The sequence below is a fragment of the Bombina bombina genome, chromosome 1 (genome assembly GCF_027579735.1).
Source record: "Bombina bombina isolate aBomBom1 chromosome 1, aBomBom1.pri, whole genome shotgun sequence".
In the NCBI taxonomy this organism is placed as follows: domain Eukaryota; kingdom Metazoa; phylum Chordata; class Amphibia; order Anura; family Bombinatoridae; genus Bombina; species Bombina bombina.
In genome coordinates, this window is record NC_069499.1 from 890,988,326 (window position 1) to 891,008,446 (window position 20,121).

General features: G+C 38.9%; 1 protein-coding gene across 1 annotated transcript in view; it reads left to right on the forward strand.

Annotated features, from left to right (window-relative positions):
- The window catches only part of VAT1L (vesicle amine transport 1 like), a 676,099-nt gene that overhangs the window by 645,339 nt on the left and 10,639 nt on the right, over window positions 1-20,121 (forward strand). The window contains exon 8 of the mRNA XM_053699561.1: window positions 12,166-12,249. Within this exon, the coding sequence (XP_053555536.1) occupies window positions 12,166-12,249 (84 nt within the window). The remainder of the gene's footprint in view (window positions 1-12,165; window positions 12,250-20,121) is intronic.

Genomic DNA, 20,121 nt, shown 5'->3' on the forward strand with positions numbered 1-20,121 from the left:
GACATGTAAAGATGACATTTCTTACAGAAAAAGAAATTCAAGAGAAGGAAGAAATACACTGAAAATGGCATGACAGTAAGAGGTGATTTTAATTTCTACTGTATCTGAATCATGAAAGTTTAATGTTAGGTGGGCTATCCCTTTGAGCTATCAGTTTAAGATTATATTGAATCAAACATCAATTCAAGTTTTAAAATCATCGCTTTAAATATTACACTGTGTGTCCTAATGTGAGCATCAATGTTTATCTTTAATACTAATTTCACATATACATACTTTCAAAGTATAATACACAATGTAACAAATGGCACTTACAAGTTCTGATGAGTGATCAATGACACAACTATCGAGCAATTTGATTCATTAGTGATGGTTTAAAATGTATATTTGAATCAGATTGGCTGATGTCATAAATCATGTGATTATGCATATTCCAATCAAAAGTGGTTGAAAAATTCACTGCTGTGTGGGTTGTTTAGAAATTTGCGTCATAATTGGTGCGAAAAGTGTTGCATAAAATTTGGTGCGAAGTGGAGATTGAGACTTGTATTACATGGCTTAAACATGGTTCAAATAGATTTTTCCAAAAAAAATAAAAAGGAAGTTAGCTATATTATGTTGTGTATTTATTTAATTTTTATCTCTATATCTATTAGTGGAACAAGTTTGGTGCAAAACTTTGCAACAAATTTGGAGAAATAATATTGTCCCCTTGCTTTGTAATGAGAGACAAAGTTGTAACATAATCCATAAGTAGTAATGTATTTTTAATTTGTATCCCTATATCTACTAGTGCACCAAATGTGGAGCAATAATATTGTTTGATTTAGAAAGGGTATAGGCTGTGATGATGTCTGATCACTATGTCTTGCATTGTGCACATTGCCCAAAAGTAATGAATGCAGCTGTGGACTCTTCTCGTCAGAAGAAAAGAAAATTATCAGGTAAACATAATTTATTTTTTTAATACCTGTGTATGGGTGGTTTTTAAAACTAGATGGCAATCAGGAGGGGTTACACAGGTACAGAGAGAAAACTGGCCCAGCTCTTAAAATATCCATTGATTGCAAATAAATACATATGATACCCTGATTACATGTTATATTTGCAACTATTCCTGCTCAGAATAATAATACATTTACACTATATACATCTGGGCCTCCATTACATATGCAGCGTCACCCGCAAAATCCTCCGGCGCCAGATTTTACGCAATTTTGGTATTACATATACGGCGTAGCATACAAGTTATGCGCGTATATTTCACCCGTCGTTTGCAATTATTATGGGACAGCGTCGTAAATCGGTATCCAATATCCAGTGCAAGGACTTACATGGCAAAAATGGAGAAATCTTACTCCATTTTTACCTCGCCATAAAAGGCAGCCGTAGCAGGCCTTGCGCTGAGTATGGGAGCACCGTAACTCCCGAAAATGCCTACAAAAATAAACTAACACCTAACGCTTGCGCAATGTCTATCTACCTGTCAACCGCAATCCCCCACCGCAATAACTAATAAAGTCTATTAACCCCTAACCCCCCTAACCTAACCCCCACCTAACCTAACCCCCCCTAAATAAACTAAAATTAGCAAATTCACAAAATACTAAAGTTATCATTAAATCTAAAAAAAATTACACTACTTCTAAAATACAAATAAACTAAGTATAAATTAAAGGGGCAGTCTAATCCAAATTCAGGAGTAGACTGTCCCTTTAAGCTAGAATTACAGAAAATAAAAAAACTAACCACTAGATTTAGAGTTCTGCGGCCAAAGGGGTGCGTTAGCTACGCGTGCTTTTTTTTCTCCCGCAACTTTTAAATACCGCTGGTATTTAGAGTTCACAGAAGGGCTGCGTTAGGCTCCAAAAAGGGAGCGTATAGCATAATTTACTGTCACTGCAACTCTCAATACCAGCGGTGCTTACGGACGCGGCCATCTTAAAAAACGTGCTTGTGCACGATATCCCCATAGGAAACAATGGGGCCGTTTGAGCTGAAAAAAAAAACCTAACACCTGCAAAAAAGCAGCGTTCAGCTCCTAACGCAGCCCCATTGTTTCCTATGGGGAAACAGTTTCTAAGTCTGCACCTAACACCCTAACATGTACCCTGAGTCTAAACACCCCTAACCTTACACTTATTAACCCCTAATCTACCGCCCCGCTATCGCTGACCCCTGCATATTATTATTAACTCCTAATCTGCCACTCAGTACACTGCCGCCACCTATGTTATCCCTATGTACCCCTAATCTGCTGCCCCTAACACCGTCGACCCCTATATTATATTAATTACCCCCTAATCTGCCCCCCCCCAACGTCGCTGCTACCTACCTACAATTATTAACCCCTAATCTGCCGACCGGACCTAACCGCTACTATAATAAAGTTATTAACCCCTAATCCGCCTCACTCCCGCCTCAATAACCCTATAATAAATAGTATTAACCCCTAATCTGCACTCCCTAACATCACCAACACCTAACTTCAAGTATTAACCCCTAATCTGCCGACCGGACCTCACCGCTACTCTATTAAATTTATTAACCCCTAAAGCTAACACTAACACCCCCCTAAGTTAAATATAATTTTTATCTAACAAAATAAATTATTTCTTATTAAATAAATTATTCCTATTTAAAGCTAAATACTTACCTGTAAAATAAACCCTAATATAGCTACAATATAAATTATAATTATATTGTAGCTATTTTAGGATTAATATTTATTTTACAGGCAACTTTGTATTTATTTTAACTAGGTACAATAGCTATTAAATAGTTAATAACTATTTAATAGCTACCTAGTTAAAATAATTACAAAATTACCTGTAAAATAATTCCTAACCTAAGTTACAATTAAACCTAACACTACACTATCAATAAATTAATTAAATAAAATACCTACAATTATCTACAATTAAACCTAACACTACACTATCAATAAATTAGTTACATAAAATACCTACAAATAAATAAACTAACTAAAGTACAAAAAATAAAAAAAGAACTAAATTACAAAAAATAAAAAAATAATTTACACACATTAGAAAAAGATTACAACAATTTTAAGCTAATTACACCTACTCTAAGCCCCCTAATAAAATAACAAAGCCCCCAAAAATAAAAAAAATGCCCTACCCTATTCTAAAATACCAATAGAAAAGCTCTTTTACCTTACCAGCCCTTAAAAGGGCCTTTTGCGGGGCATGCCCCAAAGAATTCAGCTCTTTTGCCTGTAAAAAAAACATACAATACCCCCCCAACATTACAACCCACCACCCACATACCCCTAATCTAACCCAAACCCCCCTTAAATAAACCTAACACTAAGCCCCTGAAGATCTTCCTACCTTGTTTTCACCATGCCGGGTATCACCGATCCGTCCAGAGGAGCTTCCGAAATCTTCATCCAAGCCCAAGCGGAGGCTGAAGAGATCCATCATCCGGCTGAAGTCTTGATCCAAGCGGGCGCTGAAGAAGTCCCTCATCGGGCTGAAGTCTTGATCCAAGCGGGTGCTGAAGAAGTCCATCATCGGGCTGAAGTCTTCTATAAAGCGGCATCTTCAATCTTCTTTCTTCCGGAGCCATCTTCTTCCAGCCGACGCGGATCCATCCTCTTCTACTGATGCCTACTCGCCGAATGACGGTTCCTTTAAATGACGTCATCCAAGATGGCGTCCCTCGAATTCCGATTGGCTGATAGGATTCTATCAGCCAATCGGAAATAAGGTAGGAAAATTCTGATTGGCTGATGGAATCAACCAATCAGATTCAAGTTCAATCCGATTGGCTGATCCAATCAGCCAATCAGATTGAGCTTGCATTCTATTGGCTGCTCCAATCAGCCAATAGAATGCAAGCTCAATCTGATTGGCTGATTGGATCAGCCAATCGGATTGAACTTGAATCTGATTGGTTGATTCCATCAGCCAATCAGAATTTTCCTACCTTAATTCCGATTGGCTGATAGAATCCTATTAGCCAATCGGAATTAGAGGGACGCCATCTTGGATGACGTCATTTAAAGAAACCGTGATTCGACGAGTAGGCGTCGGTAGAAGAGGATGGATCCGCGTCGGCTGGAAGAAGATGGCTCCGGAAGAAAGAAGATTGAAGATGCCGCTTGATAGAAGACTTCAGCCTGATGATGGCCTTCTTCAGCGCCCGCTTGGATCCAGACTTCAGCCGGATGATGGATCTCTTCAGCCCCCCTGGACGGATCGGTGATACCCGGCGTGGTGAAGACAAGGTAGGAAGATCTTCAGGGGCTTAGTGTTAGGTTTATTTAAGGGGGGTTTGGTTAGATTAGGGGTATGTGGATGGTGGGTTGTAATGTTGGGGGGGGGTATTGTATGGTTTTTTTACAGGCAAAAGAGCTGAATTCTTTGGGGCATGCCCCGCAAAAGGCCCTTTTAAGGGCTGGTAAGGTAAAAGAGCTTTTCTATTTGTATTTTAGAATAGGATAGGGCATTTTTTTATTTTGCGGGGCTTTGTTATTTTATTAGGGGGCTTAGAGTAGGTGTAATTAGCTTAAAATTGTTGTAATCTTTTTCTAATGTTTGTAAATTATTTTTTTATTTTTTGTAACTTAGTTCTTTTTTTATTTTTTTGTACTTTAGTTAGTTTATTTATTTGTAGGTATTTTATGTAACTCATTTATTGATAGTGTAGTGTTAGGTTTAATTGTAGATAATTGTAGGTATTTTATTTAATTAATTTATTGATAGTGTAGTGTTAGGTTTAATTGTAACTTAGGTTAGGATTTATTTTTCAGGTAATTTTGTAATTATTTTAACTAGGTAGCTATTAAATAGTTATTAACTATTTAATAGCTATTGTACCTAGTTAAAATAAATACAAAGTTGCCTGTAAAATAAATATTAATCCTAAAATAGCTACAATATAATTATAATTTATATTGTAGCTATATTAGGGTTTATTTTACAGGTAAGTATTTAGCTTTAAATAGGAATAATTTATTTAATAAGAAATAATTTATTTCGTTAGATAAAAATTATATTTAATTTAGGGGGGTGTTAGTGTTAGGGTTAGACTTAGCTTTAGGGATTAATAAATTTAATAGAGTAGCGGTGAGGTCCGGTCGGCAGATTAGGGGTTAATACTTGAAGTTAGGTGTCGGTGATGTTAGGGAGGGCAGATTAGGGGTTAATAGTATTTATTATAGGGTTAGTGAGGCGGGAGTGAGGCGGATTAGGGGTTAATACATTTATTATAGTAGCGGTGAGGTCCGGTCGGCAGATTAGGGGTTAATAAGTGTAGGTGGGGGCGGCAGATTAGGGGTTAATAAATATAATATAGGGGTCGGCGGTGTTAGGGGCAGCAGATTAGGGGTACATAAATATAACGTAGGTGGCGGCGGTGTGCGGTCGGCAGATTAGGGGTTAAAAAATTATTAGAGTGGCGGCGATGTGGGGGGGGGGCTCGGTTTAGGGGTGCATAGGTAGTTTATGGGTGTTAGTGTACTTTAGAGCACAGTAGTTAAGAGCTTTATGAACCGGCATTAGCCCAGAAAGCTCTTAACTCCTGGCTTTTTGCTGCGGCTGGAGTCTTGTCGTTAGATTTCTAACGCTCACTTCAGCCAAGACTCTAAATACCGGCGTTAGAAAGATCCCATTGAAAAGATAGGATACGCAAATGGCGTAGGGGGATCTGCGGTATGGAAAAGTCGCGGCTGCAAAGTGAGCGTTAGACCCTTTCATGACTGACTCTAAATACCAGCAGGCGGCCTAACGCCAAACTCTAAATCTAGCCGTAAGATTACAGAAAATAAAAAATAAAATTACAAAAGTTTAAATAAATTACACCTAATCTCTATGAAAATAAAAAAGCCCCCCCAAAATAAAAACACCCCCTAATCTAATCAACTACCGGTAGCCCTTAAAATGACTTTTTGCAGGGCATTGCCCCAAGATAATCAGCTCTTTTGCCACAAAAATAGGATAAGAGCTACTGATTGGAACAGCCAATAGGATTTCAGTAGCTCTCATCCGATTGGCTGATTTGAATTTGAAGGCTCAAATCAGCCAATAGGAATTCAAGGGACGCCATTTTTAATCTCGTACCTTGAATTCCTATTCAGTGTACGGCGGAGATCATATGAAGAAGATCCTCCACGCTCCATGGCTCCGCGGTCGCCCGTCTTCAGTTCCAGAGTCGCCGGTCTTCAGTTCCAGAGTCGCCGGTCTTCAGTTCCAGCGTTGCCAGTCTTCAACTCCGCCCTCCGCTCCGCGCCGGCTGGTTCCTGGAAGAAAGAAGAGGTCGCCGCTTGGAAGAAGACTTCACCGCCTGGAACAGGACCTTCTCCGCTGAACTTCAGGACAGTGAGGACCACTTGGGGTTAGACTTAGGGTTTTTTAAGGGGTTTTTGGGGGGATTTATTTTATTTAGATAGGGTGGGCAGCAAATGAGCTGAATGCCCTTTTAAGGGCAATGCCCAACAAATGCCCTTTTCAGGGCAATGGGTAGTTTAGCGTTTTTAGTGTTAGTATTTTTTTGGGGGGGGATTGGTGGGTGGGGGTTTTACTGGTGGGGGGGGGGGGGCTGTGTGTATTTTTGTGGCAAAAGAGCTGATTATCTTGGGGCAATGCCCTGCAAAAAGTCCTTTTAAGGGATACTGGTAGTTGATTAGATTAGGGGGTGTTTTTATTTTGGGGGGGCTTTTTTATTTTCATAGGGATTAGGTGTCATTTATTTAAACTTTTGTAATTTTATTTTTTATTTTCTGTAATCTTAGTTTTTTTTATTTTCCGTAATTGTTGCTTAAAGGGACAGTCTACTCCTGAATTTGGATTAGACTACCCCTTTAATTTATACTTAGTTTATTTGTATTTTAGAAGTAGTGTACATTTTTTTAGATTTAATGGTAACTTTAGTATTTTGAGAATTAGCTAATTTTAGTTTATTTAGGGGGGTTAGATTAGGGGGGGCTAGGTTAGGGGGGGTTAGGTTAGGTTAGGGGTTAGGTTTATTGCGTTGTGGGCTATGGCGGTTTAGGGGTTAATACTTGATTAGGTTTATTGCGTTGTGGCTTAATGGCGGATTAGTGGTTAATAGTTTTAATCGGTAGTTTGCGATGTTGGGGTTGGCGGATTTAGGGGTTAATAATTTAGTTATTACTTGCGGTGTGGGTTTGATGGCGGATATAGGGGTTAATAGTTTAAATAGGCATATTGCGTTGTGGGGGGTTGTCGTTCTAGGGGTTAATACATTTAATATTAGTAATGAGAGTGGGGATTGCGGAAATATTGTGGTTTTACATGTCGGCCTTATTTTTTGGAGACGTGTTAAACTTTTACGGGAGATTTGTTATTTTCTTTACTTTTCTTAGGCACTGGCAGTTTCTAAAGTGCCATAAGTCACTAGTGACTACAGAAATTTGTATTAACGCTCATTTCTGGACATCGCTAGTTTATCAGACTTACGGCGCTTTATGAACTGCCGGCGGGGTTTATGTAATACCCCGATGTGCAAGGTGAAATTCCGGACGGCGCAGGTTCCCACACTTGTGCCGAAACCTGCGCCATATATTTGATCGCACCCCTGGTGGTATAAATAAACACAGAGATATGGAAGACAACATTGTTTAGAACAAAAAAAGGAATTTAGGGACATGTAAATATGTTTGCAAAAGATTTCTGACATAGCAAACACACACATATATACAGTATATAGTATGTGCAAAGATATATGTACAAGTTCTAGCATTAATAATCATTTATAAAAAAAATGAGATAAAAGCATATCATGACTTCTAGAAATACAAATACACATTAATTTATGTGAAAGTATCATATAACAAATACATATAAAATTACTTTCTATGAGATATTGTTTGTTGAGGTAAATCTAGCTATTTCTTGGACATTAAAAGATGAAAAATAAAAGATTAGCTTTAGAGAAATGTGCTTGTTCATGGACAGTAATGACATGGATGAAAAATGGATGAAATGGAGACAAATAGAGAAACAATACCACTCACTTGGCGTAAAGAACATGATTGTGTTTAAAAAGCAGGCATCTTTTTTATCTTACTATAACACAACTTTTTTATTTTGTTTTGCAAAGTTTTGAATTTAGGAAATAAGCAACTGATTCAAGCAGCCTCCACGGATTCTGTTTTCCAACACAACTAAAATGTTTCATTTAGGGATCAATATATATATATATATATATACACCTGGTTGCTTCCATTACTTGACACTATTAACACAAATTATTCTGATCACAGGGACATTTTGTATAGTTTGGATTCTATAAAGATATACAATCAAAATTATATGCAGTAATGCTAAGAGTGCTGCTGTGGTTGTTCTAGCAAGATGTGCCTTATGACTAAAGGCTTGATTAACAGATATAGGGGCTAAATTATCAAGCTCCGACCACTTCTCCATAACTGCAGGCGGCATCATTGCACAAGCAGTTCACAAGAACTGCTTGTGCAATGATAAATGCCGACAGCATATGCTGTGGGCATTTATTGATGGGTGGCGGACATGATACGCTACATCGTATCATGTCCGCTTGAACTTTCATAAATTGGCTCCACAGTCTTTAAGACTAGATTGTTATCGCTTCCTTTTCAAGGAAAAAATCTCTTTGGCTTAGGACTAGATGCCATTATTACCACAGTCACTGGAGGTAAAGGAGCCTACCTACCTCAAGACAAAAAAAAAGGGTAAACAGAGGCTTCAGGGCATTTTCTTTCTTGTTGGCAGTCAAAACAAAATCAAAGGGCAGCTTTTCCTCTTCCCACTATTCAGGCTGCCCCAAAACTTTTTCGAAGACCAATGCTTCCTGTTCTTAAAACAAACAGTACAAGAAGCCATCCTTGCCTCCCATCCTAATGAAAGTGCTGCCTTTGGTACAGATCAAATTCTGGTGTGGGGGGAAGGAGTTTAATATTTTTTCTAGAAGTTTGTAAATGATCTGTTTTAGGATCCTTGGGTATTGTGCATCATTGCTCATAGTTATAGAATAGGTTTTCTTTCAAAAACCCTCCTGTCCTGAGGCTTTTGAGATCCAGTAAAGGCCAAAGCTTTTCTAACTTGTGTTCAAGCTCTAGAATCAATTAAAGTCATAGTACTAGTTCAAGGCACAAAACTAAACCATGGATTTTACTCTTTTCTGATTATTCTCCCAAAGAAAGAGGACACATTTTGGACTATCCTAGATCTCAAGACTTTGAACAAAATTCTAAATTTTTTCAACTATTCACACTAGTGCAGGAGGTTCCATTTATGTCTACAATACACTTAGAGATGTCTATATACAAATCCCTATTCACAGGGATTGTGTCAGATTTTTCAGAATAGCCTTTCTCAACAGGCTTTATGCACTTGTGGCATTTCCATTCCGTATATCGACGAGTGGGACATCAGGGAATATCTGTAGCTCTATATCTAAATGACATTCTATTATTGGCTCCTTCTCTTCAACTGACAGAGACTCACACTTGTGTTTCATTTCTAGGATCCATGCAGACTCAAACTACAGAGAGCCAGCTCTCTTCTTCAACTTTATGTTCTTCCTACTGTTGCTCAATACATGGAAGTGGTGAGTCTATTGGTAGCGGCTTCAGATGCAGTACCCTTTGCCAGGTTTCATCTATGACCTCTGCAGCTTGCAGTGCTCCAACAATGGAACAGAGACCACAAGAATCTGTCTCAATGAATGCCCTTTGATATCAAGATCAGACAGTTTTTAACTTGGTGACAGTCTCGCCATTTCCTCTTCGCCATTTATTAGGCTAGAAGAGATTTATCCTATAAACCTAATTTCCTGATTTCTTATCAGAACACAGCAGTCTTTCCAAAGGTAGCATCTTCAGATATTATCAACCAAGAAATAGTGGTTTCAACGGTTATGCCCAGCTCCTTAAAATTCTAAGGAGAGCCTTCTTCACAACCTTGATGTCATGAGGACACTTACATATTAGGTGGAAGCCACACAAACGTTAAGACTTTTTTCTCTTCTTTGTTCATCCATTTTAAGGACCTTGCAAAGGGCAATAAGCTACTGTTGTTATATCAGCTTTGATTGAGTGCCTTGTTCTGTCTCAAAGAGGTTTTTCTAATAAGGTGAAAGATACCTAAATGCAGGCTAGCAATCCTTTCACCAGGTATCTCCACCATAAGATACTAGAAAGAAATACTATTGGAATTCTTTGAGAATTCCTAGTGTTCTTGCATTTCTCCAGGACAAAGAAAGGGTTATCAGCCATTTCTCTTAAGGGTCAAATTTCTGCTTTGCCTGTTTTATATGACAAGAAGGTTGCCAAGATTTTGAATATCCAGGCCATAATCAGAATTATTTATCCCTGTTTAGACACCAATTTACATTGGAAAGTTTTTTGTTTGTTTTTCTCTTGGCCAATTTTTAAGCTACAAGTGTTTCTGAACTTTAAGCTTTATCCTGTAAACCTTCTTTTCTTGATTTTTCATCAGGACACAGCAATCCTTCAAAATCATTATTATTTTCTTTCAAAGGTAGTATCTGCAGATATTATCAACCTAGAAATAATGGTTCCCCATTTATGCCCAGCTCCTAAAAATTCTAAGAAGAACCTTCTTCACAACCTTGATGTTGTGAGGGCACTAAAAGTTTATGTGGAAGCCACACAAAGGTTTAAACTTTGTTTTCTTCTTTGTTCATTTGCAAGGGACAATAAGCTGTCATTTTTACATCAGCTGCTTGGCTCAAAGCTTTAATTCGCAAGGTATATTTGGCCATGGGGAATGCCTCTGAACATATTTCTCATTCCACTAGAGCAGTAGCAACTTCTTCCGCTTTTCTTTATGAAGCTTATATAGACAAAATTTGAAAAGCAGCTACTTGGTCCTCTGTTCACACTTTTACCAAATGTTACCATTTTGATGTGTATGCCTCTTCTAAAGCAGCTTTTTTTTACAGGGAACCGCAATGTCTGATCAGTAACATTCCTGCCTTAACTGGATTGAAAACACGGTGGTATTGTGATGATCTTGTGGACTCTCACCATCTTATGAATGAGAAGAAAAAAAAATAGGCTAAATTTATGTTTACCTGATAAATAAAAAAAAAATATGATGGTGAGAGTCTATGAGTTCCGCCCTTCTTTGTATACAGTTTACAGCGGAACTTGTTTTGCACTTAATTTGCCAACTTGACATGCTAGTTTCCTTTTATCTGCTTGGCTATATGTGTGACTGGAGGATTATGGGAAAGTTGGAGAGTTCAAAGCTCTGGTATGTAGGGTGGACAGGGAGTGTAGTCCCCTGTATGATGATCTTGTGACCTCTCACCAACATGAAAGAAATGAATGTATCAGGTATGCATACATTTTGTTTTTAACACTTTTTGTTGTAGATTTTTCACGTCATGATATATACATAAACTAATGGTACCGTTTGAATCTCATGGGTCTGTTGAAAAAAAGCAATATATAATATGTGTGGGCTTCCCACTAAAAAATAACCCATAGAAGGGCTTAAATGTTAGCAGCATCTAAAAACTCCAATACAGCTCAGCACAGAAGTGGGAAATGGTTTAGCAGGCCTTTAAAACAAGCTCTACAGTCTATGAAAAATCTCCATAGACTTTAATAGTGACATTTGTCAAAAAAGTATTAAATAAGCTTTACTAAAGGTTTATGATTAACCCTCTAAATATATTACCATGCTGAAATACATCTTATGTATGACGTCTGATCTAAAAATAAGAGCAATAATTGTGCACGTCAAAACTTCTTAATTTGTTAATTTTGCATCCTGACAGTGAAATAATTTCCATTTTGACAGTCTTTGTATCCGTTCTGTAAATTCACTTAATGAATTCTTTGGCAGCTTGTACAATTTGTAGTAGTGCTAGTAATTAATCTTCCTTGCACTGTTTTGCATTGTTCACCCATGAGAATATTAATGGATTAATAAATCCTGCAACATATTTTCTTTAAAGTTATGCACGCTTTCCCCAACACTATTACCTACCCTAATAAATACTATTAATATGAGTATCCAAATGACAATATTTACCATTTTTCTTTGAACGTTGGTAATTTTCAGCACTTGTTTCTTCTTTATTTTGTTACATATCTAATATTTAAATAAGGTCATAATGACCATTGTTTCTAAGGCTTCTAAGTCTGTTTTGATTTGTATATTTCAGGTAAAAGAAGCAATGCAGAGAATTCACGACAGAGGCAACATTGGAAAACTCATTCTCGATGTTGAAAAAGCACCAACACCCCTGGTAAGTTAAAATAAAATCATCAAGTATTGTAATCTTTGTGTGTGTGCTGTAACATTACAATACGTAAGTATTTAGCTATGGCCCATTATGGGACAGAATTAGGTCATCATTGCGGAATAAAACTAGTATGCATTGAGAACTGGTATGCATTGTTTTCCTCTCTGGAAAAGTCTACTTTTTTTTGTTCTATTTTTTCTATGCTACAAATTCTCTGCACATCCTGCAACTTGAAGGGTGTTTTCTTGAACATCTGGATCTTGCAGCTTTGATGTAGCAGATTGGTGTCAGATAGAGATTGTTAGGAGGTAGGTCGGGTGGATTAGCTACTATCAAGGCATCTAATATCATGTTGTAGCTTTAAAGATTATTGAATTCCACCAGTGTGTATGTATGTATATATATATATATATATCTCAAATGGAATAGGCAATCCACAAATGATATTCACCAAGTCCTTGTATTTAAATAGTTAATTCATAAAGACTCAGCTTTTGTATTTCAACTCAATATTTTATTGCAGTGAGCATATCCGACGATGCTCACTTCAATAAAATTTCAGCCCACACCTGGGCTTTTCTCAAGGTAACTAACTCACTCCCATCTTCCCCCTTTTATACACACCACTGATTGCACAATGATTGTCAGGTGCCAATACCTGCTGTGTCTCCCAAAAAAATACTTCAATCTCACCTGGAATTATTTCGCCATTTACTGGACAGCACGACATGGTAAATCTTTTACCTATATTCCAAGGTATTATTTAACTCTATGGTGAGAGACAGAAAGTTCAGTTATCAACCCTTGATACAATCACATGCTTACATCTTTCAAACATTAAACATATATATATATATATATATATATATATATATATATATATATATATATATATATATATATATATATATATACAGGTATATACAAATTTCAAATACATTTTCACCAGAAATGATATTTTGTTCTTTTTATAGAAAGCCTGTTAGGGATAGGTTTGTGTTAAGGCCTCTTGGTGTTATTGTGTCTAGTTCCACTATCCATCTGGCCTCCCTTTGACGTAACAAACTTTTTCTATTACCACCCCTCTTTAATCTTGGAATCTGGTCAATAGGACTACATTTCAAACTGGAAACTGGGTGTTTGTGATCTAAAAAATGCTGTGCAACAGGTTGGTCTGCTTTGCCTGAATCCAAAGCCTGTCTGATGCTAGACCTGTGTACTGTCATCCACTCTTTCAGCATGCACTCCGTTTTCCAATATACATTTCTCCACATTGGCACTTGATCATATAAACAACATATGTGGATTCACAATTCATAGCCTGCTTTATTCTGTAATCTCTTCCCTGTGTGGTTACCATATACCAGGCAGGTACTGGTCGGATACTTTTTCGGCTGTTACCAGGGTTCATGTCACCCTCGTGGTGCTGATTAATCCTGCTGGATTCTGAATGTCACTTGGCCTATTCTATGGACTCTGGGCTCGGATCCTACTGAAGTATGAGGCCTGTTGTTTAAATGCAACCCCTCCGAATGGAGGGTTATGAGTGCCAATCTAGGTTGGTTTTCCAACCTTCTCGTCTAGGATACGGATCTGTTTTTGCAGACGTCATCATGGTTCTTCAGGTCTCCGGGGACTCAGAACCGTTATTCCATTCTTTGGAGTTGGGAGATGTGTGTGACCTATGTGGTCTGGTGTGCTGAGTGATTAATAATTTGCATTTTCACTTGATGTTCTTCCAGATGCTGACTCCTTAGCCTATTAAGCATTTTATTGCGGTGGCGGAGTTTATTTCCTTCCCGCCTTGGGGGGATCATATGGTCTGGATGCGCGGGCATGTTCTTCCTCTGCTCAGAGTTGTGATACTCTAAGAGTTGGTGTGCAGGGGTTCCCTGCCTTCTGTGGGGAGCTGCTTAAAGAAAATCTTGAAAGATAGATCCTTCAAGGATCTCTGGCTGTTGTCTCTTCCAATACCCTTGGTCTGACCATGGTCTCGACGTTCGGGTGTATTTACGTCCTCGTTGCTACTCTAGCCTTGGGGCTTGTTGTGAAGAGGCGAGGTCGTTTACGGAGGGCCGCCCTTCTGGGGTCAGGTAGTTGACTATTTATCCTTGATGCTCCCTTAGGGGCTTTGTGGGCGGTGTCTTAAGTTCGATTCTCTGGGATGGCGAGCAGGGTACAAGGTTTTCATTCACCTTCGGTTGTGTTGGTTGCTACCTTGCCTGTGTGTGTAACACGTGTTAACGATTGCCTATGAGTTTTCTTTGCGATCCCAGTACCCTGGGTACTGAATCTTAGACCGTTAAGGAGTCCTTTGTGACTCTTGGGTTTGAGGCTATTGCTAGATCGCCAAGGCTACAGACTTTAGGGGGCAGCTTTGGGTTCCTCTGGAAGTTGGATCTTCGATCGATTTCTTTTTCGAGGACCTTGACCTAGGTCCGTGTCTCTCCTTGGATGGGTGTGGGTGGTTCGATTGCACACTAGATGTTTCGTCCCGCTGGGCTCTCACCGTAGGGGCTGGGGCTCTGTGAGAGATGCCTATCTGTCTGTGGCTTAGGCTTTGGGTCCTTCTGACGGTTCCCTACTGGTCTTCTGGTGCATTTACGCTGTTCCTGTAGACTCCAGGTATCTTCACCTGGGTTGCCGATATGGCCGAGGGGTCTGGCCTCTATGGTAGGGTGTTTGCTGTTGTTTAATGCCCTTCTCTTCTAGAGTGGGGGATGGTTTCTCCGGGTTCGGAGTTACCTTAGTATTTGGAGTGACCTGTTGGTCCTTGGTGTCTTGCATTGTGAGGGTTTTTTCCCTTCTTGCTTTTCAGAATTCTGGAAGGGGAGTTGCGATGTAGTGACTGGTTCCTCCATTCCTGCAGTGGGAGGCTGAGGGTTTGATACCTAGGGGGTTCCTGCTATATGTTGGATTCTGAATATATGGATGCTGAGGGTCTGAGGGCCTTCTTCCCTTGGGAAGTGTTCCTTGTTTTTAGAGAAGGCAGCTGTGTAGGGGGTTTCGTACCCGAGCACAATGTCTATCCTGACTCATGATAGCATACCGTTTGTTCCTTCGTTGACCCGTCCTTTCTCTTCTGGAAGTCTGGGACTCTTGTCTTTGGTCTTGACTAGCCTTTGGGCTGGGACCATTATCCTAGAGGGTAGATTGGGGGTCAGTTACTCAATGCAGGGTTGACCGTTTTCTTTAGAGTCGGTTCTCTCCTTTGTGGGAGGTCTTTGGATGTCCTCCTCTTTTCCACTGGCTTCCGGTACTGGTAGGGGGCGCTCCTTGGAGCCCGATATTTGGAGGGCTGTGAGCCCTTGGAAGGTTTGCAGTTGAATCCAGCTACAGCTATTGCACTTTGAGGGTGTAACCAGTTACAGCTAATTGCACTTTGCCTGGGTGTTAGCAAGCTTTGAAAGCCTCTCAGTGTTTAGGTTTAGCAACGGTGAGTCAGCTACCTGGAAGCTGGTCATTGGGAGTTCCTGTTCAGACGGTTGATGTTCTTTTTGGAGAACTCTTTACTAGCTGCTGGGATAGTTATCCTATTTCTGCTGTCTCTGCTGTCTAGCTTGCAGGTCTAGATCTAATATGAGGCAATGGGGAACTCATGGTTTTCCTGGAGTACCTTAGGGTATGGTACAGGGTCAAGGATATGAGGGTGTTCCTCAAGTCCTTTTTGGGACGTCTCCCTGTGTATGGATCTCTTTCTTCGGTCCTGGTGTTTCTAGGGAGTTTGTCTCCCTGGTCGTTGCTATTGTACGACAACCATAGGTTGTTCTATATTCTGCGGAGTGGAATGATCCTTTGGATTTTTCATGAGAATCTGGTCTCCTTTTTGGGGGCAGATAGCGGTCCTTGTCTTAGCCGGGTACCTTCATGGGAGTGGTGATCTGCGGAGCTGACTCCTCGGAGGTTGTTTTGGCTTGACGGACTCTGGGACTGAGTGGTTTTTAGTTTGGCTTTGCCGGCGGCGTAACTAATGTGCAGTTAATTGGGTTTCGAGTTTTCACCCGTGTCGTCTATACTTTTTAGGGTGTCGAGTAATCAGGCTGTGGTGCCTTTCGAAGAGGCCGCCTTTTGTACCCACCCGTTGTTTGCATTCAGTGTTCTCTAGCTTGGGTATTGTTTTTCCCAAAAGTCATGAATGCAGCTGTGAACTCTTCCCTTTTAAGAAGAAAAACATAAAGTATGCTTACCTGATAATTTCATTTTCTTCTGAAGGGAAGAGTCCACAGCTCCCACCTGTGTTTTTATCTATGAGGCGGCTGAACTTTTTTGTTCTTATGGCACCTTTTTCACCCTGATATTTATCCTACTGTTCCTTGTTCCCTTGGCAGAATGACTGGGAGATGAGGGAAGTGGGGGAGGTATTTAAGCCTTTGGCTGGGGTGTCTTTGCCTCCTCCTGGTGGCCAGGTTCTGTATTTCCCAAAAATAATTAATGCAGCAGTGGACTCTCCCTTCAGAAGAAAATGAAATTATCAGGTAAGCATAATTTATGTTTTTACACATTTTTGACTGGAAATTTTAAGTTAATCAAGCCTAAGGGGCCGATTTATCAAGGGCCGAATGGCCCCTGATGCCCCTGTTCTCGTCAGAAACAGCAGTTAAGAAGCAGCTGTCTTAAGACCGCTGCTCCTTAACTCGTCCACTGCCTCTGAGTCTGCGGACATCAATCCACTTGATCGCATTCGATCGGGTTGATTGACACCCCCTGATAGTGATTCACTAGAACTACTTGTGCAAGGTTAAAGGCCGACATTCAGCGATGTCTGGCGGACATGATACGTTACAGCATATCATGTCTGCCATACATTGATAAATCGGCCCCTAAATGTGCAGCTAAATTCTTGGCTTGTGGCCGCACTGAAGAATGAGGGTTGTGTTCAGCCCTGTTCCAACCCCCTCGTTGTAGAGGGTTTGACCATAGCTGTGCCTGTCTGTATTTTTAAGATCTAAATACATACTATGTTTTAAAGAATTATGGAAGCAGAGCTGGCTCTGGACGTTATGAGTGAAGCATTGAAGGAGTTCAATGTCCTTTCTAGACTGCCTTCCAATTACAGTTGAAAGCAAGACTGCATGGACTTCAGTGTGGGGGTCAAAATGCTCCTAATGAAATTTGCCTTGGATTCAGACCCCTCTATTTCTGAGCATAGTCTTGGGCCAAATAGATAGCTAGTGAGAAACCACTATCCTTAAAGGGACATGAAACCCAAAATTTTTTATTACATGGTTTAGAAAGAGCATGCAATTTTAAACAACTTTCTAATTTACTCCTATTATCTAATTTGTTTTACTTTCTTGATATGCTTTGCTGAAAAGCATATCTAGATAGACTCAGTAGCTGCTGATTGGTTGCTGCACATAGATGCCTCCTGTGATTGGTTCACCCATGTGCATTGCTATTCCTTCAACAAAGGATATCTAAAAAATGAAGCAAAATATATAATAGAAGTAAATTGGAATGTTGTTTAAAATTTTATTCTCTATCGGAATCATGAAAGAAAAATTAAGGGTTTAGTGTCCCTTTAAGGCATGGTGGAGAGTCCTTATGCCAGTGAAGTGGTATACAGTGAGGCAGAGCTAAACATTTTGCAGCTTTCATGTGTAACCAATTGGCTGGTGAATTCTTGTGGTCCTGGAACCTCTTTTGAAGTTTGAGCGCTCCCTGTGGAGAAGTGTTTAGGAAATCTGCTTTTCCTTTCTGTTACTGAATACACTTCTATAACTTCATTGTTACCTATAATGTATTTGGGCATGCAGTAAAAGAGTGTTTAACAGTACATGCTTTATAATGTATAATTGGTAAACTCAAAATCAACTCCCTAATTTACATGCTCTCATAGTTTCCTAGATGACAAATAAACAAACCTATGCTCTTTTTAAATTTGAAAAGCATTGCATGTACTCAACAAAAACCTAGTACAGCTAATTTCAGGACCTCAAATATCACAACCTCTCTAACTCCCTCTCCCCATAGACTTAGATGGGGAGCTCTAAAGAAAGCCTTTTCATTTCATAACCCGAAGCTGCGCTAGACCAACTGTGCTAAAGCCGAAGGTGCGTCAGGAATACTTCACATTCCTACATTCTTTTTTGTTTTAGATAGATAGATAGATCGATAGATCGATAGATAGATAGAGATCCTTCTCTGGTAAATATATTTTACCATAGACTTGGAATACAAATTTGCACACTCATTTTAGCGCAGTCCAATGATATTGCTGTTGTATCACTTGTAATCTGGGCCATAAACAAAAATAACAAGTGGACATATATATTTTTTATGTAATATTTTATTTTAATTGTAGCTTCAACCATCCATTATACTTGGGGATTTGAATTATAATCATTTAAAGGTCCATAGTTTTATTGTGAAACTCAAATTCCAACAAAAAATTCAGGTTGTTGTTGTATTTATTTCAAGGGACATTATACTCAAAATGGAAAGAAGATCTTTTAGTTCCAGCATGTATTTTATTCTCTTGCTATACTTTAATTAAAAATACCTATTTCTATTTTATTTTCTGAGATTTGTGCCTTCTGCACAACCCACACGCAAACCTAGCAGTTTAAGAAAAAAAAAAGAATCTTATTATAAATCTCCTTTTTTATTATCTTTTGAGAGGTATTTATTATTCAATGAAGCCATTTCAGATCTCTATTAGGTCACAATGATCTAAAGCTCTCCTCTCTAGCGAGATTATCTAAGGAGTCCCGTCAGTATTGCAAAATCCCTCAAGGAATTTTAGAAAGGCAAATTGTAGCCTGAGAGCTGTTTATTTCACTATGTAGGGTTCTGAATGTGAAGGAGAGACACATACATAATATGATACTCTAACAATTCCAAATATTCTGTGTGATTTCTCTCTATTAAAGGGACAGTCTAGTCCAAAATAAACTTTCATGATTCAGATAAGGCATCTAATTTTAAACATTTTTCCAATTTACTTTTATCACCAATTTTGCTTTGTTCTCTTGGTATTATTAGTTAAAAGCGAAACCTACGAGGTTCATATGCTAATTTCTAAGACCTTGAAGGCCGCCTCTTATGTGAAAGCATTTTGACAGTTGTTCACCACTAGAGGGCATTAGTTCATGTGTGTCATATAGATAACATTGTGCTGATGCATGTGGAGTTACCTAGGAGCCAATACTGATTGGCTAAAATGCAAGTCTGTCAAAAGAACTGAAATAAGGGTGCAGTTTGCAGAGGTTTAGATAAAAGGTAATCACAGAGGTAAGAAAAAAAAAAGTATATTAATATAACTGTGTACGTTATGCAAAACTAGGGAATGGGTAATAAAGGGATTATATATCTTTTAAAACATTAAAAATTCTGGTGTAGCCTGTCAGTTTATGTTTTGCTTATCAGGCAAACTTAAAGGGATAGATGAAACCCCAACTTTTTATGTCATTATTCAGATAGAGCATGCCATTTTATACAACGTTCTAATTTACTTCTATTATCAAATGTTCTTCATTCTCATATCTTTTGTTGAAAAGCAGGTATGTATTCTTAAAGAGACAGTATACACTCATTTTCATATAACTGCATGTAATATACACTACTATAAAGAATAAGATGCACAGATACTGATATAAAATCCAGTATAAAATGGTTTAAGAACTTACTTAGAAGCTTTCAGTTTAGCTCTGTTGAAAAGGCAGTTGGAAAGCCCACTGCAAATGGTAAATAAGACACTCCCCCCCTCCCCCCTTCTTTTGCATATGAAAAGACCCTTTACACAAACAGGAGCAAGCTGGAGAAGGTAGCTGACGGTATTCAAATAAAACTTTGGGGCTTGGTTAGGAGTCTGAAAATCAGAGCAATGTTAACAATAAGCAAAATTATACTTTTTTTTTTTAAAAAAACTTTATG